This window comes from Notothenia rossii, assembly GCF_949606895.1.
Source record: "Notothenia rossii genome assembly, chromosome: 4".
NCBI lineage: Eukaryota > Metazoa > Chordata > Actinopteri > Perciformes > Nototheniidae > Notothenia > Notothenia rossii.
In genome coordinates this window covers 13036140-13053679 of record NC_136902.1, presented here as the reverse complement: position 1 = coordinate 13053679, position 17540 = coordinate 13036140, and the positions used below count along the sequence as shown (strand labels likewise).

Below are 17540 nucleotides of genomic sequence, written 5' to 3'. Positions count from 1 at the left end.
ATTTGAATGTGACGGGTTAAATATACTCCATGTGTGTGGAAGCTGTGCCCTCCCTGTCAACAATGGACGGACTTTGTTCCAGACAGAAACGCTTTGTGTGAGAGCGTGTGCGTTCGTGCCAGCCAGAGTGGAGATACAAGGTCAGTAACCCACCCACTAACACACTCTGCAAATCAACAGCACAAATGCAAAAAAGCACAACAAAAAAAAGAGAGAAGAAATTCTCTCTTAGCAAGCTGCAGTCGATCTAAACCTGATCCACCAACTAGTGCATGACATTTCACCAGTTTCATTTTTTTCCCCCATCATTGTGGAGATGACGTTATATTTCTGTGCGGATTTCACAATGGTTTTATTATTATAGGCTCAGGCCCTGTGACCCAAGCTTGGGCCACGTGAGTCTCTGTTGTCCCGCGTGTCACCTGCTTTAAACTGATGGTGGGACACAAACAACAGAGCGGCTGGAACAGGTGATGATGATGATGATGATGATGATGATGATGATGATGATGATGATGATGATGATGATGATGATGATGATGATGATGATGATGATGATGATGATGTGAATCTACTGTGACAAGATGAGAAGAGAGTAGGACTCTGCTTTCACTGCAACAAGTGGAAAAAGGGATCAAGGAGCAGAGAAAACACTTAAACTTCACTCAAAGGTAGGACACCAAACAATTACTACATTCTGCATGTTAATTATAATTGTTTTAGGATATAAAGCAATAAGTATTGAAGTGGATCAAGGCATTTTAGAGTAGCATTGAATGTGACGCCATGCAAAGGAGTGAGTTATTTCTTGCAGCTGTTGCTCAAGACGGCTATCAGTGGAAGTCCAGGTTTTAATGATGTCATAGTCTGGGTTGAGAAGTGGGATGTGTCCACAACTCCATCAGCAGATTTGTATGAGAGTGAGCACACGATTGTTAAGCTCTAACACCTGACATTGAGACGACTGGCATACATTTGCATCACTTTAGCACTGTTTCTAGAAAAAAAAAAAATGCATTCCTCCTGTAGGCTTTTCTCAGCTGAATGGCTATGACTGTTTCCTCCTCTGAGGATATGGAAGTGAAAGTTCAAATTAAATGTCCTACTAAATTAAAAGTAGGATAGGTTGTTATTGAACATTAACAATTCAGGGGGTGTGAGTGCATTTGACTTTGTGAACTACGTATCTTGCTTAATAATGTTAAGAAACAAAATCAGTCTTATGATAATCTGGGCTGACGATTTATTTCATTGATTAGTTCACCACTTTTGTCCAGACTGAAATATCTACATGAATGTAATGGATTGTGATCAAAATTATTATATCATAATCCTCAAATGATGAATTGGACTGATTTTCCTGTCGCGTCACCACAAGTTGGATGTTTGTGGTTGTGACTGAAAAGATTAAACCTTTTTTAGACATTAATTTCCTCATGGGAATCAGAAAACCTTATTTGTCTCAAGATGAATGGGAATAGCTTTCAAAAACCCTTTACATTTCCTTATTAGTTCCACCATCATATCAACATTTGAATGTGTCCAATACTTTGATTTATTGACCAGATAGCTTCAAAACCACTAAAGTTACCCTCACTCTCAGATTATTTTAGTTTTTATTGGCAATGTGGATATGCTAACACATTCAATAAAAATGGTAAACATAATAAAAATGATACTGTACCTGCTAGACATTAGCATGTTAGCATGTTGAAATGAGCATTTAGCTTCACGCGTTGTGACTAAGCACAGTCTCCACTAGCACAACTTCTTCTATTTACAGGATGCTTTTTGAGATAAAGGTTGGGTTTACTCCTACCTAACCATAAAGTCTGAATCACAAGTTTGATAAAGAATAATGTTTTGACTGTGTCAGTGGTGATGACTCAATATAGCACAGTGTCCTGGAGTGTCTCTCCAGCCTCTTCTTGTTCTCTTCCTGATGCAGTGACGTCAAAGTGCAAATGATAGGTGCTCCGAGTCTGAACAGGCAGCTTGTGCGGACGAGTTCTCCCTCCCACATGCCATCTGCTTTTAGCCGAACCCTGGGCACACGTGCCAAAGGAGACCCGCGAGCATAGAGACCTTCTTGTCACCACTGAGCTGGCTCTGTCCGCCTCTCGGCCTCTTCACTGTGCAATCTGGTGCATGGCACTGATCACTGCTCACTGCCAGGCCAATGTATGGGGGAAAAAGCCCATTCTGAGAGCCAAGAAGCTAAACATGCCACTTCTGCTTTTGTTTTCCCTGTGAGTCAAGTCAGCTTGTGGAGGAGGGGATCAGGGCCAGAGGATGAAGAGCTATGAGAGTCTTAATGATTCACGTCTCAAGTGGTCAGACACTCTTTCCAATGAGCATCATATTTTTCCTGAGAATAAAAATCTTGTTGATAAGCTTAATTTAATCTGTAGGCAGAGCTATCTCATTTTATACCCCCTCCTTCCCCAGCACCGAGCTATTGTTTAGCACATCAGCTGGTTTGTATAAGCAGCCCCGTGTGGATGCCTGAGAGCCCACACAGGTTGGGACTCTGTCGAAAGCAGGCTTTTGTTTAACTATAAAAGCTTCTCCTGTGACTTTGGCACTGTTTCTAGAAAAGAAAACAGCTTTCCTTCTGTAGGACTTTCTCAGCCGAATAGCTATGACCTTTACCTCCTCTGAGGCATGTGTATGTGTGTGAAGATGTAACATGTCTTACAAAACATAGATTAGGTCCTAATTGGTATTGAAAATTCAAAATACAGGAGGTATGATAAGGGAGTTTAAGATGTGTAATTTCCCATCAGAGAATGTCAAACACTTGTTTAGAAAGATGTCCTTCCATTTTTCAGGGCTATTGCGCTGGAGTCATGTGACTGTCACCAGATATCTCATATGTAAGTTAATATGAGAGAAACAAACATTGCTTTCATACTCTGTTCCCCGGTTCTCTCCAGTCAACAATGAAGCCCACATTTTGATGTCATCAAAACAAACAAGAATGCTCTTGTTGCTTCGATAGATATGCATCAGGCTGAAATGAAAAGCCATGCTCTTTTCAGTACAAATCATATAAAAGTCCCTAACTGTGGAATTAATACATCCTAACTTTTACAGCTTGAGGACTTCAGTTTGTTAACTGTGTGAACAAACTTTGTGACTGTGTTTGATTGAGAGGGATTGTTCAGACATGGGAGCAGGGTCAGAACAGTGAAGGGATGTGGGTGAGGAGTAGGTGGTGTATGGCGCTCATTCATTATTCATAAGCTGGGTAGGCATGAGTGTAAGTGGCAGTGACAGAAACTCTATTACTGAAGTGTATCAACTCCTCTAGGGTTCTTGACCTGATTTTTGAGGCTTTAATTGGTATACTGCACAAACAAGAATAATTTGGATTTATCGCTGCATTGGGGAAGCCACAGAGATGGGGAGGAGAGAGCCCTGATTTGACTTTGAATGAGAGAGGTAGGTACTGACAACATTTTGTTCTAACACGACTTGTGGTTCATTGCATACTACCACCAGCATTAATATGGTGAAAGGAATGATAAGACACTTTTTACTCCTGTTGATGACAAGCTGTGTTTAGATAATATGATCCAGCAGTGTGATTTAAGTTGTTGAGATGTCAGTGGTGGAAATAATTAAGTACATTAACTTAATCATTCTACATTTTTAAGGTACTTGTACTGTGGTGTTTCAATTTGATGGGACTTTATTTTTCTTTTCCACTACATTTAAAAAATGTAGTTTGGTCAAAAACAGTGAAAATGCTTATAAAATATAATACATTATTAAATATTGAACAACTGATTTCCAACTGTTTTGTTGTATGGCCTCATACTCTGGGTCAAATGTTTCACAAAGTGTTGGAAGGTTCACCTAATAGTGATGTCCCCTCTATCTGTTTGTCTCTCAATGTTTATTCAATTATCCAATATGTAACAAAAAGAGAAAGCTTAGAAATAAATTACAAAAAGTATACATATTTATGTAGCAGAACCTTTTTACTCTTCTTTTTCTCCAATGAATCATCTCAAGACTCGTCAGATCGATCTTGGGCCTCGACTAACAAACTGCATTAATTAGTTAAAATATTCACACCACAACAAAAAACAGTAAACATCACACTTTTGTGCATGTTTTATAATAATTTAATTTGAATTCATATATAATGGAACAACCATCAGAGGATCAATTCTTCTTCAGAATGAGTGATTTTACTTTTGATAACTTTATTTACATGCTGATAGTATTAAGAGCTTATATTTGTTGTAAGAAATTGTGTATTTTCGCAGTATTGACATTCGTTTGAAAGTATTGTACAGTAGATATCTTCTTTTTTCATTCATGTGGTGAACAGCAGAGTTGGTGAAGTAAATGTTCCTGTGTTTCCATGCTCTGTAAAGATGGGGAGACTGGTCGAACCAGCGCTGCTGCTGCTTCTATGGCACAGTGTTTGGGCTTTTGACGTCCCTCTGGAAGGTGAGTGTGTAACTAAAATTGCATTTTGTGATTTGTGATTTATCTTGTATTACCATTGACATTTCTAATACCCTGAGCTGATTTATTTCTCTGTCTGCAGTGAGGCAGCCCCCAACCATCATAAGGCAGTCAGTGAAGGATCATATTGTAGACCCTAAGGACACCATGGTCATAGAATGTGAAGCCAAAGGAAACCCTCACCCTATGTAAGAGCTTATATAGCCCAGTGAACTGTGGTATTTATATCTGCAACACACCTCATTGTTTTTTCCTGTCTTTCTTTACACTTTCCTGAAGTTTCTCATGGAGGCGTAATGGGAAATACTTGAACGTGGCACGTGACTCTCAAACATCGATGCGCAGGCGCTCAGGGACGCTGGACATCTATGCCTGGAACAATCCAGAACAGTACGAGGCCGAGTATCAGTGCATCGCCTCCAATGAGTATGGATCTGCATACTCCAGCAAAATCAGACTACGACTATACAGTAAGATCAGTATTGGGGCTGTAAGGGAATATTTGTTTGTTGCTATTTCTTTATATGCTGTACTGCACAGTGACCTACTGTTATTAAATGACACTACATAGGTACAATAAGGTCTTTATTTTTCTCTTACTGCCTGTGCTGCAGCACCTCTTTGCAACCTCTGTCTAAAACACAGCTCAGTCTGCTCTGATTGGTAGCTTGCCGGCTCTGTTGTGATTGGTCAACTGCTTAGAGATGACCCGCTCCTTAGCCTATCACGCGCAATGTGGTGGAGCGCTAGCCAATAGAAGCACAAGTGTAACATAGTGATGTCACTGTGTTACGAAAAGTCAACAAAGGAGTCCAATGGAGACGTTTCAGGCAGGGGGGCAGTGTGGGGAAGGTAAAGTCCCAGTCAAGGGAACTTTGGGATTCAAGCCTTTGCAGACTATTTACATGCACTAAAAATCTTTGTAACATACTACAGGAAAGGGAAACCCCCTAAAACGCATAATAGGGCCTCTTTAATCGTCTTTGGACAACAATGGAGTCTATGGTCCATAACCCAAGTCAGGTTCCAGCTCCAGAGGCAATACATGTCAGTAGGTTCAACTCATAAACGCATTCTTATACGGTAGTTTATTAACTGCCCACACATCTACCTTTTGTAGGAGCTCCTGTGTGGCCGAGGGACATTCTGGAGCCATTGACGGTCAGCGCTGGCTTGCCTCTGGTCCTGTCCTGTGACCCGCCACCAGGCCCGCCCAAACCTGTAACCTACTGGATGTCCAGCTGTAAGTGTTCCACCATAGCAAAAAATCATTCAATGAAGCCTTATTATTCCTAAACAGGGGGACATTTTAATGAAATTAAATCTAAATCACAACTCCAGAGCTTGATAAAAAGGGCTGGAAAAATAATTGGCATGCTTCTACCATCCTCTCTTCTGGAGATATTTGAGGAGATGGTGAGAAAGCACGGCCGTAAAGTCACATGCGACCCCAAACACATCCTGTATAGAGAGTTTGAACTTTTTGAACTGTTTGAACTGTTCAATTTACAGTTTGGTAATCTATAGCTTCTGCCCTCCGAGGTAAGGTATAAGTTTTCCTTTATTCCACTGTCAATGAATCTGCTGAACAGTCAGAAACAATTGTGATTATGCTGTGTTAGGAGTTGTTGGGAGGTGAAATGTTTACAGTGTAGTGCAATCGAGAAGGTTAAATAGGGAAAGTGCAATATGTGTAAATAGGTATGGATACAATAGGGATATGTGCAATTTGACGGACACTATGCATAGGTGCAATAGGGAAGGTGCAATATTTGATTTATGTATGTGCAATAGGGAAAGTGCTATACCTGTATGTTTCTTGTTGGTTTCTTTGCCATGTGATATGTGATCTCTGTTCTGCATCTATGACTGATTGTCCTAAATGTTTTATGTTTATTATCTCGATGCCCAAGACAAATTGCTCCTAAGGGAGACAATAAAGCTCTATCTAATCTAAAAATGCTCAACACACCCAAGCTATTTAAAAGCTGTTGAAATGCTTCTCCAGTACTTGTTTTTTTACACCTTGTTTTATTTCAGGCTCGTATGCGAGACCATTCAACTGGCCCATCCAGACGGCTACCCCCACCATGCAGCCCGTGCGGCCGGACCGCAGGATATCCATGGGAGTTAACGGAGATCTGTACTTCTCTAACATCCTGTTCAACGACTCTGCTGTCGATTACTGCTGTAATGCACGCTTCCCATACAAAAATGTCATCCAGCAGAAGATGCCCGTTGTTGTTAAAGTTATTACCAGTGAGTATGACTGTCTGTCCACTAGGACTTGGCATTAATTCAATATGAGAAGTCTTTAAATGGATTGTGATGAAAAACACATGACAATATATTGTGATAAATGATTTTGTTGTCTAAATTGGTAATCAAACGCTATTAAATCCATATAGAAACACACCAGGTCCAGGCTTGAGTTGAGTTGTAACGGTTTACACTCACATCTGCTCTGTTCATCTACTGTATACTACCTTGACTACTAAACAAACCAACACTAATAACATTCATTTTTAATGCCTTTTTACTATTCAATCCCTGTGGAGTTGTGGTTAGTTTACCTATAAACGGGACCTTTTGTTTTATTCCAGACTATATCCTATAAAAGACTACTCGTTGGCTCCAACTAAACATACTAACTGTGGTGAGTGTGGGCTCTGCTTTAGCTGTCATCTCTTTTTTTCTGAGTTAACTTGGTTCACAGTCACACAGGGTCGCTTGTGTTACTAGTAGTTCTGGTTTGTTCCTCTGCAGTTCGTACAGTGGCCGAGGCTGCCCCCACCTGGCTGTCTCCCACCGGCTCTTCCAGCTCCATACTGGTCCTACAAGGGGAAGAACTGCTCTTGGAGTGTATCGCTGCAGGAGTGTAAGTGTCAAGCAAAGATCACAGGACATACTGTCGCTGCAGGCCCTTTATTAAAATATAATATTCAATGCAGCTGTTTAAAGAGCCTGAGTGTTTGTTCAGTTTCTCTTTCGTATGTCTTGACTTTGATTTCTGAAGTCCTCCTGTGTAAAGCCTTGTTTATCTTCATCAAGGCCAACTCCTCATATTACGTGGACCAAGAATGGTGACGACCTGGCAGTGACACCACGAACGAGAGTAAAAAACTTCAACAAGATGATTCAAATCCCAAAGGCCTCTTTTGATGATGTGGGTGAATATGGCTGCACTGCCACCAATAAGCTTGGATACATAGAGCACACAATAACCGTCAGGGTCAAAGGTAAGAGATACTTTCAGATATGTTACTGACTGCACAATAATGTGGAGAAAACTAAAATGATTGCGTCTGACAGCCGCTCCTTTCTGGCTGGAAAAGCCCACTGATTTGGTCTTGGCTCCGGAGGAAAATGGACGCCTGGTATGTCGTACTGATGGCGCTCCTCGTCCCACTGTTAGCTGGTTCATCAACGGGGAACCCATTGAAAGTATGTGTTTGGAGATCGTCTATCACTATCTTTTTTTATGTATACATGATTAACCGTTAGTGTTTTTTTTCTTCTTTAGCTGCTACACCGCTGGCTAACAGACAGGTCTCAGGAGACACACTGAATTTACGCAGTGTGACCGCTGAAAACACTGCGGTCTACCAGTGCAACGCTTCCAATCAGTTTGGCTACTTAATGGCCAACGCTTTTGTTAACGTGTTACGTAAGTGACCACTCTTTGAATAACATTTATAGTGTCAAACATTGTTTTCAGTCAGCCATGAGTTGTGGAAGATGTTGAAATGTATACCAGGAGTTCATCATTTTCAGTGTCATGTCACCTTGAAAATGTGCTCATAAATTAGGACACTAAGAATTTATTTTTATTTTAGCCGTGCAATGTTTATACATTTGATGACAAAACGTTTATGTTAATAAAAAAAACATACAGGTTTGAATTTTGTTGAACTATTGTTGAATTTTAGATGCAACGCCACGTATTCTCGGGGCCAAGAGTGACCTCATCAAGGTGATAGAGGGAAGACGTACCCTCTTAGACTGCCGCTACTTTGGCTCTCCAGTGCCTGAATTGCGATGGTGAGAACACACACTATAGGACATTTAAATGCAAATAGTGGGTTTACACAACTGCTCACAGCTCGTGTGTTTGTATGGGTGTGTTTATGGGTCTGCTCACACAGGTCCAAATATGGACAGGGGACTATTGAAGGAAATCGTTTTAGGACGCTTGGTAACGGGACTCTGGAGATCAAAAGCACACAGGTAGAGGATCAGGGAACCTACGTGTGTATAGCCAGCAACGTGGCAGGAAGAGATGAGAGCCAAGTCCGAATAGAGGTCAAAGGTGAGTGTCACACTGTTTCATATGAATAAATCCTTTACATTTTTTTTATTATGTGATCTATATTGTTTGAAACCCCTCTTCTCAGAGCCCACTCTAATTGTTAAAAGACCACAAAATATGAAAGTCATGCGAGGAACAGATGTGCGCTTTGAGTGTGAGGTAAAATCAGATCTCACTACTCCTGTCACAACCACCTGGATGAAAGACAAAAGACAGGTCACTCTTGGCTGGAGGTACGTCTTTTAATTTATCAATTATATTAAAGTACACACCAAAAAGACCATTTTTGTTTTTGTGTAAACCCTTGACAATTATTAGTCTCTTGTTACCTCAGACTCTCTCTGGATGAATCGAATCTGATCGTTACTAATGTGATCAGAGGCGACGAGGGCAATTACACTTGTGTCATCAAGAGTGAACTGGAACAGAAGTCTGCCTCAGCACGCCTAATGGTGATGGGTATGCCATGCTTATATTAAAAGACATTTCAGCAACCATGAGACATGTTTGGCTCTTTGTTTGTTCACATATTTTTCTTTGTAGACCGTCCAGATCCTCCCACTAATTTGGAGCTGTCAGATCCATACGAGCGTACTGTAAGACTCAGTTGGACCCCTGGAGACAGCAACCACAACCCTATAACAGGTAAGAGCTGAAAAACCCTTTAAGCATTATTGTTTTGATGGAATTCTCGTTTTATTTACCAGACATTTTCCCCATTTATTGTTTGCTACAGAGTACTTAGTGCAGTTTGATGATGATGACTGGTTGCCAGGCAAGTGGAGAAACCTCTCGACGTACCCAGGGAACCTCAACTCCGTCATTCTCCACCTCACCCCGTTCACCTACTACGAGTTTCGGCTTGCCGCTATCAATGAAGTCGGAATGAGTCGCCCTAGTCGTCCATCTACGCGCTTCCAGAGCAGCGGTGCACGTGGGTTTCATTTTCCTGAAATACATCATTCTTATCAGACACATTTAAGGCTAGCAACATATGATGTCCAACATATTGCACATTTATTTTATTAAGTATTGTACTGTATGTTGCACTATTGCAGGCCTGGTTCTTTTCCAACAACTAGACTGTAGCTTGTAATGGTTTACCTTCAAAGCTACTGATCTCAACTTTGCATTTGTTTCCCTGTACAGCTCCAGATATAGTCCCAAAGAACTTGAAGGGTGTGGGTACATGGAGGAATAACATGGAGATCAGCTGGGAGGTAATTAACCCATACGTTTTTTAAAGTTACAGTCTCCCCTTCATGACTGTTGAATATTTCCCTTTACAACGAACTATGCTTTCAGTCTCTGAGCTACAGAGATTGGAACGGGCCCCACCTGAAGTATCTCGTGTGGTGGAGAAGGAGAGATTCCCGAGAGGAGTGGAAGAATGCCACCACTAAATGGGTGAGGTACTACATCTACGATGCAGATACCTTCACTCCTTACGAGATCAAAGTGCAGGCTGTCAACGACTTCGGCCTGGGTCCAGAGTCTCCTGTTGTCACTGGTTACTCTGGGGAAGACCGTAAGTACTCAAATCCTGCACTTTGCAATATATAGATGCAAAGAAAGGACGTTTCACTTGCCCTTCTTTAATTACATTGTCTCATTGCGCTCTCTTCTTCTGCAATACTTTTTTAATATTTGCAACTGTTTACCTTAAAAAATACATCTTACATTTGCCTCAAAGTAGTGCCTATTTATTTTTGTTGTTTATGTTGTGCTTAATTTTGATGGACACCTGACATTTATTTTGCCTTGAATAAGAATAAGAAGCTGTTCAATAACCTTTCTTCCAATAGGTTATTTGTTAAAGTATACACTTCTATGTTTACAGTTACTACAACTGTAATCTGAATCTTAATCGACAACATGGTTTGAGATATCTACACAACTCAGTGTGATTTTAAATCTCATCTTTTTGTGTATTTCCTTCCCATCACCTCTTTGTGTTCACTGATAAGCAATTATCTCTGTCCTCCTCAGGTCCCTTAACGGCACCCCTGAACCTGAGAGTGTCTGACATCGAGAGCACTCAGGTGACTTTGCACTGGGACTCTGTGACACGCGGCGATATGCAGGGAGAACTGAAAGAATACAAGGTGCGTCTATTGGGAATTTAATATTTTACTTATATCATATTATTAGATTGATAGACGACAATATACCCTTAGGTTTTACGGTAAATGTACGTCATCGGTGGATTCCACTGTTTATGATGGCAAATCAAATGATTTCAATGAGCTAGATAACAGAGCTTGTTTATTTTAAGGTGTGGAAAGTAGTAATAGCCGTTTATTTATTGCCTTGATGAGGCTGTAAAATAAGGGCTAGAGTAAGGTCGGGGTCATGATTAGAGTTTAGTTGAAACTGAAAGAGATGAAGAGACCCAGACAATGTATCACTGTAAGCACTGGGTTTAATAATGCTTATATAATATAATATATAAATTCACAAAGCACTTGAATTTGATATGCTTAAGACACAAAACCATATCCAAATAGCAAACTCAGGATCAAACTGTTATAAACACTATAACACTTAATGAATAATTGATTATGTAAAAAGACATTCCCTAAATGAGACAAAATGACAAAATTCAATACAAACAGGTATTTAATATTCACTCCATGCAAAGTCATTGTATTGTTTGTTATCTCATATAACACTTCTAAAAAAATAATTGTTTCATTTTAATGAGGCCCTATTTTGCTTTTGGGTGATTTTGCCAGTCCTGCTGTGTGTTATTTAGGTTTATGTGCATGTAAATGGTCCGCAAAGGCTAAAATCCAAAGTTCCCTCCAGAGGGAGTTTCTCCCCCAAACGCCTCCATTGGAATCCTTTATTAACTTCAGTAACATGGTGACTTCACTATGTAATACTTAAACTTCTATTGGCTAGTTCTCCAACACATTGTACGTGATGGGCTAAGGGGCGGGACGTCTCTAAGCGGTTGACCAATCACAACAGAGCCGGCCTGCTAACCAATCAGGGTAGACTTGGCTCTGGTTTCAGACTCGCAGTATGAGAAAAAATAAAGACCTTTTTGAACATTAAAGCATGTAAAGTGTCACAGTAGAGGCACAGAATATTAATATGAATCTGAATATAAGCGTTATAGGGACTCTTTAAATGTTAAAAGCGGAGCCGATAGTGTTACTTGACAAAGAGAAAACCTTTTGAAGATAAAGTGTAGTTTATTAGAATGCAGAAGTTATTCGACCAACTAAATAATATGCAATGTTATAAAACAAATCATGAGCATACATATGTATACAAATACCTTTTTAAAAGACAGTGTGCAGGAGTTCATTATGAAAATGCTCAGTGTGTTGCTTCTCATCTATCAGGCTTACTTCTGGAGGGACAGCAGCCAGCTGAGGTGGCAGAGAGTCAACAGAGGGATGAAGTCTAGATCTTTTTTAGTGAATGATCCGGAGCCGTCGGGGGTCCTAACTGAACTCATCCCCTATAGCAACTACAAGCTGTATATAGTGGTGGCCAACAATCGATATGAAGGGCCGCCCAGTAATAACATACACTTCTCAACGCCGGAAGGAGGTAAGAAAAGTCACTCATTAACCATCCAAAAAAACAAATCAAAAGCACATTGAAATCATGAATGAATGTTTACTTCCAATGTTTATGTGTGTTGTCTCCTGCTGTGTTCTTGTCTGTAGTACCATCCACTCCCACATCCTTTAGGATCCAACAGCGACATCTTGACAGTATTTATGTCGACTGGGACCTGCCAGCCGAACCCAACGGTATCATAACTGGATATTTACTCAAGTATCAGACAGGTACGTCATCCAAGCCTCAGGAACATTCAAAAACATTTAGCATATTGCCTAGAAGAAACAGCAACCTTTAATAACATAAAACAAAGCTGTTCATTTCACTGAATCTGAGAAATAACACTTCGGTCCCGGTAGCACATAATAATAGCACAATTGAATATGCACTCAAAGACCAAAATACCACTGAAGTATGTTATAGAAAGGTTAATGAACACTTGTGTGGGCCTTTTCCGAGCCGATAAGCTACATAATGGTGTTGTGTGCACTCTACCTGCATCAAGAGACTTCTAAGCACACTTGAATTCCCACTCTCTCCACAGTGAATGCCTCCAGGGGAGAGGAGGAGCGGGTTGAAGAGTTCACTCCAAATATAACAAGTTTCTCACTCAGGCGATACGACCGCTACACCCGATACAGATTCTCCGTGGCCGCACAAACTCGGCTCGGGGTAGGGGACTGGCATACGGAGGAGTCACTGCATTACACCACAGAAAGTAAGATCAACACATTTGACGGCCTGCCACATAAACACATTTAACGATGGCCTACACTTACATGTGTTTGCTCATGTGTGTGTCTCAGTATATGCACAGGATCAGGTGGACATCACCACTCAGGGCTGGTTCATCGGGATAATGTGTGCTGTGGCTCTCATCGTGCTCATCCTACTCATCGTCTGCTTCATCAAAAGGAGCCGAGGGGGGAAATACCCAGGTACAGCGGTGATTCTTCACATTACTTTATAATGTCCATGAGCAACACACTGTTTCTGGTTTTACATTATTGCTTTCATTTCAGTACGGGAAAAGAAAGACATTTCATTAGAACCAGTGGATGACAAAGATCAGGAGGGATCGTTTGACTACAGGTAAGCATTACAGCAGACAGTTGCTGGAATAAACACAAATAAAAACACAATGCAATCTTTACTGATGGAACAAGAGAACTAATATTTTAGCACATTGTATCGTCTTATTTACCAGACTTTTATTTTCCAAATTGTGTTACATCTTGTACTATTTATAAATATAATAGTATGCTAATACTCAACACTGAATATATAATGTATCATTATGTTTCCTATAACAATGTACAGAATAATTATAAAAAAATGACTTATATTTGTGCATGTATCCATTTGCTCTGTAGCTGTGCATGAGCTGTGTGTTTGGGGATTTCAATCTTGCAACCCTTATGTCTGGTGCACAGGTACAAATCAAATCTGATGACAGTATTTATGGCCTTATTTGTGATAACTCATAATCATATTATTTTCTGTTTTTTTACCTTTCTATTTACTCTCCCTTTTCTATCTAAACCTTTATTCCCCCCAAACCTCAACCCTGCTCTTTTCCCATGAACCAATCAAGGTCTCTTGAAAGGTAGGAAATACTAAATATTGACACGTTGACTGCGTGGGTTGTTATTTATTCATTTGTAAATGCAGTGTGTACTCTACAGCCTTACAAGCAGTTTATTTATAACAGAATATTTGAACTGTTTCAATCATGTTATGAGTGGATGATCAATGATATGTAAGTCATTATTAACAAATAATGATCTAATACAATCTCTCTTCATATTTTAGGATAGCACGTATCTCCACTCTTCCTTACCCCCGACGGTACGTACCTTACATTAGAATGTTTAATGTTTTTATATGTTAGGGTTTATCCTTTAACCTTTCTGTCATCCTTTGCTGACATAATGCACTAAGATTAGGGTCGGTGCGATATGGAATAATGATATTGTTGACCTAACACCTCAATATTGGTATTGTGAGAATTGTATATGGGTTGACTTTTGTTGCTTTTTCAAAATGTTTCCAAAATGAGATTTTCTAAATAATAGTCGTTATAAATTTAGATAATATTAATTACAAAATTCAAATGAAAGAGCAGCTGGACAGTCTGATAGGTTCAAAATGTAACATATATGCAATTTAAAACCAGGGGGAAACACTTATGCCATATTAAGATATCAACATTTTTAAAATATATGCAACTCCGCTTGTTTGGCGGAAGTGTACAAATGCGAGGAGGTAATTCTAGTTTGCATTGTTTTGTAGAGAGGAGGAAAGAGGGCTTCAAAGAGGCCAGCCGTCTATAGAAGCGATAATGAAGCGATCAGACAGTGATGACAGTCTGGTGGAGTACGGCGACGGAGGCGAGATACAGTTCGACGAGGACGGCTCTTTCATCGGCCAGTACACAGGAACCAGGAGGGATGTCAGGGAGTTGGACTTTGGAGCAAGTCTGGAGCTCCACTCTCCGATGAATACCATCTACTCCCTGGCGTAAAACTCAAAGTCAAACTACCTTTCTCTTTTTCAGAAGACTTTGCCGTGTTTGTACCAGCCACCTTTAATTTAAACTTTGGGGTGCTTGTTGTTTGCCTGCAGGAGGGAACAGCTGGAGCCTGAGGTGCTGTAACCCTCAGACAGAGCAACTTTCATGCATTTAAAAAACGAAAATGGTGGAATATTTGGGACAAAACTAGAGATGAGATCCTTATTCATCTGATGAAACGCAAGCTATATGTTTTGTGATTCATTTCTTGTAAATACAACAGCTGTGTGTTGTGTGCGTACGCATGAGTTCATGTTCAGTTATCCTCACAATGGAGAAACACTGGCTGCATATCAGACGAGACAGAAGTGGATCAATTTATCATGTTGATAAAAGACGTTGCAGAGACCAACTTAACTATCTGTATTGCATATTTTTTCTTTGAGCTAATTTCAATAATGACATTTGTGTGTTTGAAATAGGGGCAGCAAACCATATTTTAACAATCACAGGAGCCGCAATATACTCTGGATTTGGATTGCATACTTATCAGGAATCAGCAAGCAGCCATAAACCAGCGCTAAAATCAGCAGTTGCTCTTGTTTCTCTTTGAACCTGCTTTGAACTCTAAATCATAATTTTTGATGTCACGATTTAGTTTATTTGACCCCTAACATCATCTATGTATTACTACAGTTATGTCCTATATGTAAATAAAGTGGAACATATTTATTTCTACCATGTTTGATATGACTCCTGATGCTAAATCCAGCTACTCTATAATAAACCTGATAATTGAATAGAATTGGGAGGGATGAAACCCCTCTTTAATGGTCTCACATGCAGAGCACACAGCACACACAGTGAAATGTGGCCTCTGCTTTTAACCCATCCTAGTACCAGGAGTCTAGTACTAGGAGCAGTGGGCCGCTATTGTACAGCGCCCGGGGAGCAATGGGAGCAATGGGGGAATGGGGGTGTCCGGTGCCTTGCTCAAGGGCACCACGGCAGGGCAGGAGGTGAACTGGGACCTCTCCAAGTCGAAGTCCACACTCCACATTTAGGTTTGGTCGGGGGTTTGAACCGGCAACCCTACAGCTCCCACTCCAAGCCCCTACTGACTGAGCCACTGCCGTACAATAGTAAGGAGGTTATTCAATCTTCTTTAAATATAATAACTGGTTTTGAACTGTTTGCAGGTGTCTATGTCATTTGGTGAAATATCAGAATCCCTAATGTGATTAAAAGGTCCCCTATTATACTGTTTTTGATCAATATATAGGTCTCAGATATATACAAAACATGTCTCTGAACTGTTTGGCTCCAAACACCAAACAGATCATTGCAGCATCCCATAATCCCCTCTGTTTCAGCCCTGTTTCAAAAGTGCTGATTCACTGTCTGTTACTTTAGATGAAAATAAGGAGCCCCTCCCCACGCCCCTCTGAGAGAGATTTGGTTAAAAATAACATAATGATGCTCTAGGAGGAGATTCAGGAGATAAAGTGGGGGGTTTACCTTGGTTGGTGATTGGCTAATGGTTACACAAGCCAAAACATCGTTATGACATCATAAAGTGGCCAAAATCTGATCAGCTCATTTTCAGACAGGTTTTTATAGAAATGGATCAGGACAAAAAGAGAGAGGGTCTTTGTTCATGAAACTTCAGAATCTCTTTACACAGAGGGGACACATGTTTATCTATACAATTCATGAAAAAGTGGATTTTGCATAATAGGGGACCTTTAAAAGTTAAAATGAATAGTTACAGGAAATAAACCAGACATATGTCACTGCCATCTTATCTTAGCATCAAGACTATAGACAGAGAGTCTGATAGCCTGGCTTGTCCAAAGGTAACACTTCCCAGCATGTATTTTATGACAATTATTACTGTTTTACAAGGGGATACAGGGTCAGGACTATTTATTGGCCAATTGTTTTTGCTTCACTCTGTTTGCAGTGCTTGGGCTAAGCTAAGCTCAGTAGCTGCGGCTGTAGTTGCATACTTAACATACAGATGTGAGTTGATGTTTCTCATCTATATCTCGTTCTTAGAGGGAAATAAGCTTATTATTCCAAATGTCTCTCAGACTGTTGCTGCATGAATTTTTCTTACATACAATACACTGTAAAGCCAAACCTAGAAAAAAATCAATCTTTCAATCTTTTTGAACTCCGGTCATTTTGCTGCCAAAGGAGATAACCTGCAGTTACGTCATCAGAGTTCATATAGTTTCATTGTAAAGGACATCTTATCAAACAACCATTGAGGTTGATTGGGCCTCTGATATGATACTGTAGCCCATGATATTGAGTTTTTATTATGGAAAACTCTCTGATTAGAGGAGGGAACGACCGAATCGTAAAGTACAGATTAACATGCAAGGCTTTTCCTTTGCGTTTATAGTTAATGCAAAGTAAAGGAGGTTTAGACAGCAAATGGTTCTATTCTGAGAGACTGCACCAACCTCACCACCTTCAAAAAACTTACAAAAACTCACCTCTTCAATCTGGCTTTTAATGTGTGATTGTTTTTGTATTATTTGACTTTAACTTTAACTATGTATTTCTTTGTTGTTCCTTTCTTTTCTTTTCACTATATCTGTAAAGCGTCTTTGAGCACCTGTAAAAAAGCTAACAAAAATAAATCTATTA

The 17540-nt window shown here is 40.1% G+C and overlaps 1 protein-coding gene across 3 annotated transcripts; it reads left to right on the top strand.

Moving 5' to 3' along the window:
• Positions 1-243: 243 nt before the first annotated feature.
• On the top strand, positions 244-15620 carry nfascb (neurofascin homolog (chicken) b). 3 transcript variants are annotated; one of them, XM_079676923.1, is made up of 28 exons: positions 244-470; positions 585-671; positions 4389-4464; positions 4565-4670; positions 4762-4952; positions 5603-5725; positions 6523-6741; positions 7249-7360; positions 7534-7721; positions 7795-7926; positions 8006-8149; positions 8412-8523; positions 8628-8791; positions 8877-9024; positions 9126-9250; positions 9335-9436; positions 9528-9725; positions 9941-10011; positions 10097-10319; positions 10781-10896; positions 12145-12355; positions 12475-12597; positions 12915-13088; positions 13177-13308; positions 13393-13462; positions 13965-13976; positions 14183-14218; positions 14663-15620. In XM_079676923.1, exons 3-28 carry the CDS (start codon positions 4389-4391, stop codon positions 14892-14894), a joined length of 3540 nt encoding a protein of 1179 aa, XP_079533049.1. In that variant the 5' UTR covers positions 244-470; positions 585-671; the 3' UTR covers positions 14895-15620. The 3 variants fall into 3 exon arrangements, with proteins under 3 accessions (XP_079533049.1, XP_079533048.1, XP_079533047.1); XM_079676922.1 differs by having other exon boundaries at positions 244-671; XM_079676921.1 differs by lacking the exons at positions 244-470; positions 585-671 and adding an exon at positions 2918-3444.
• Positions 15621-17540: the final 1920 nt, after the last annotated feature.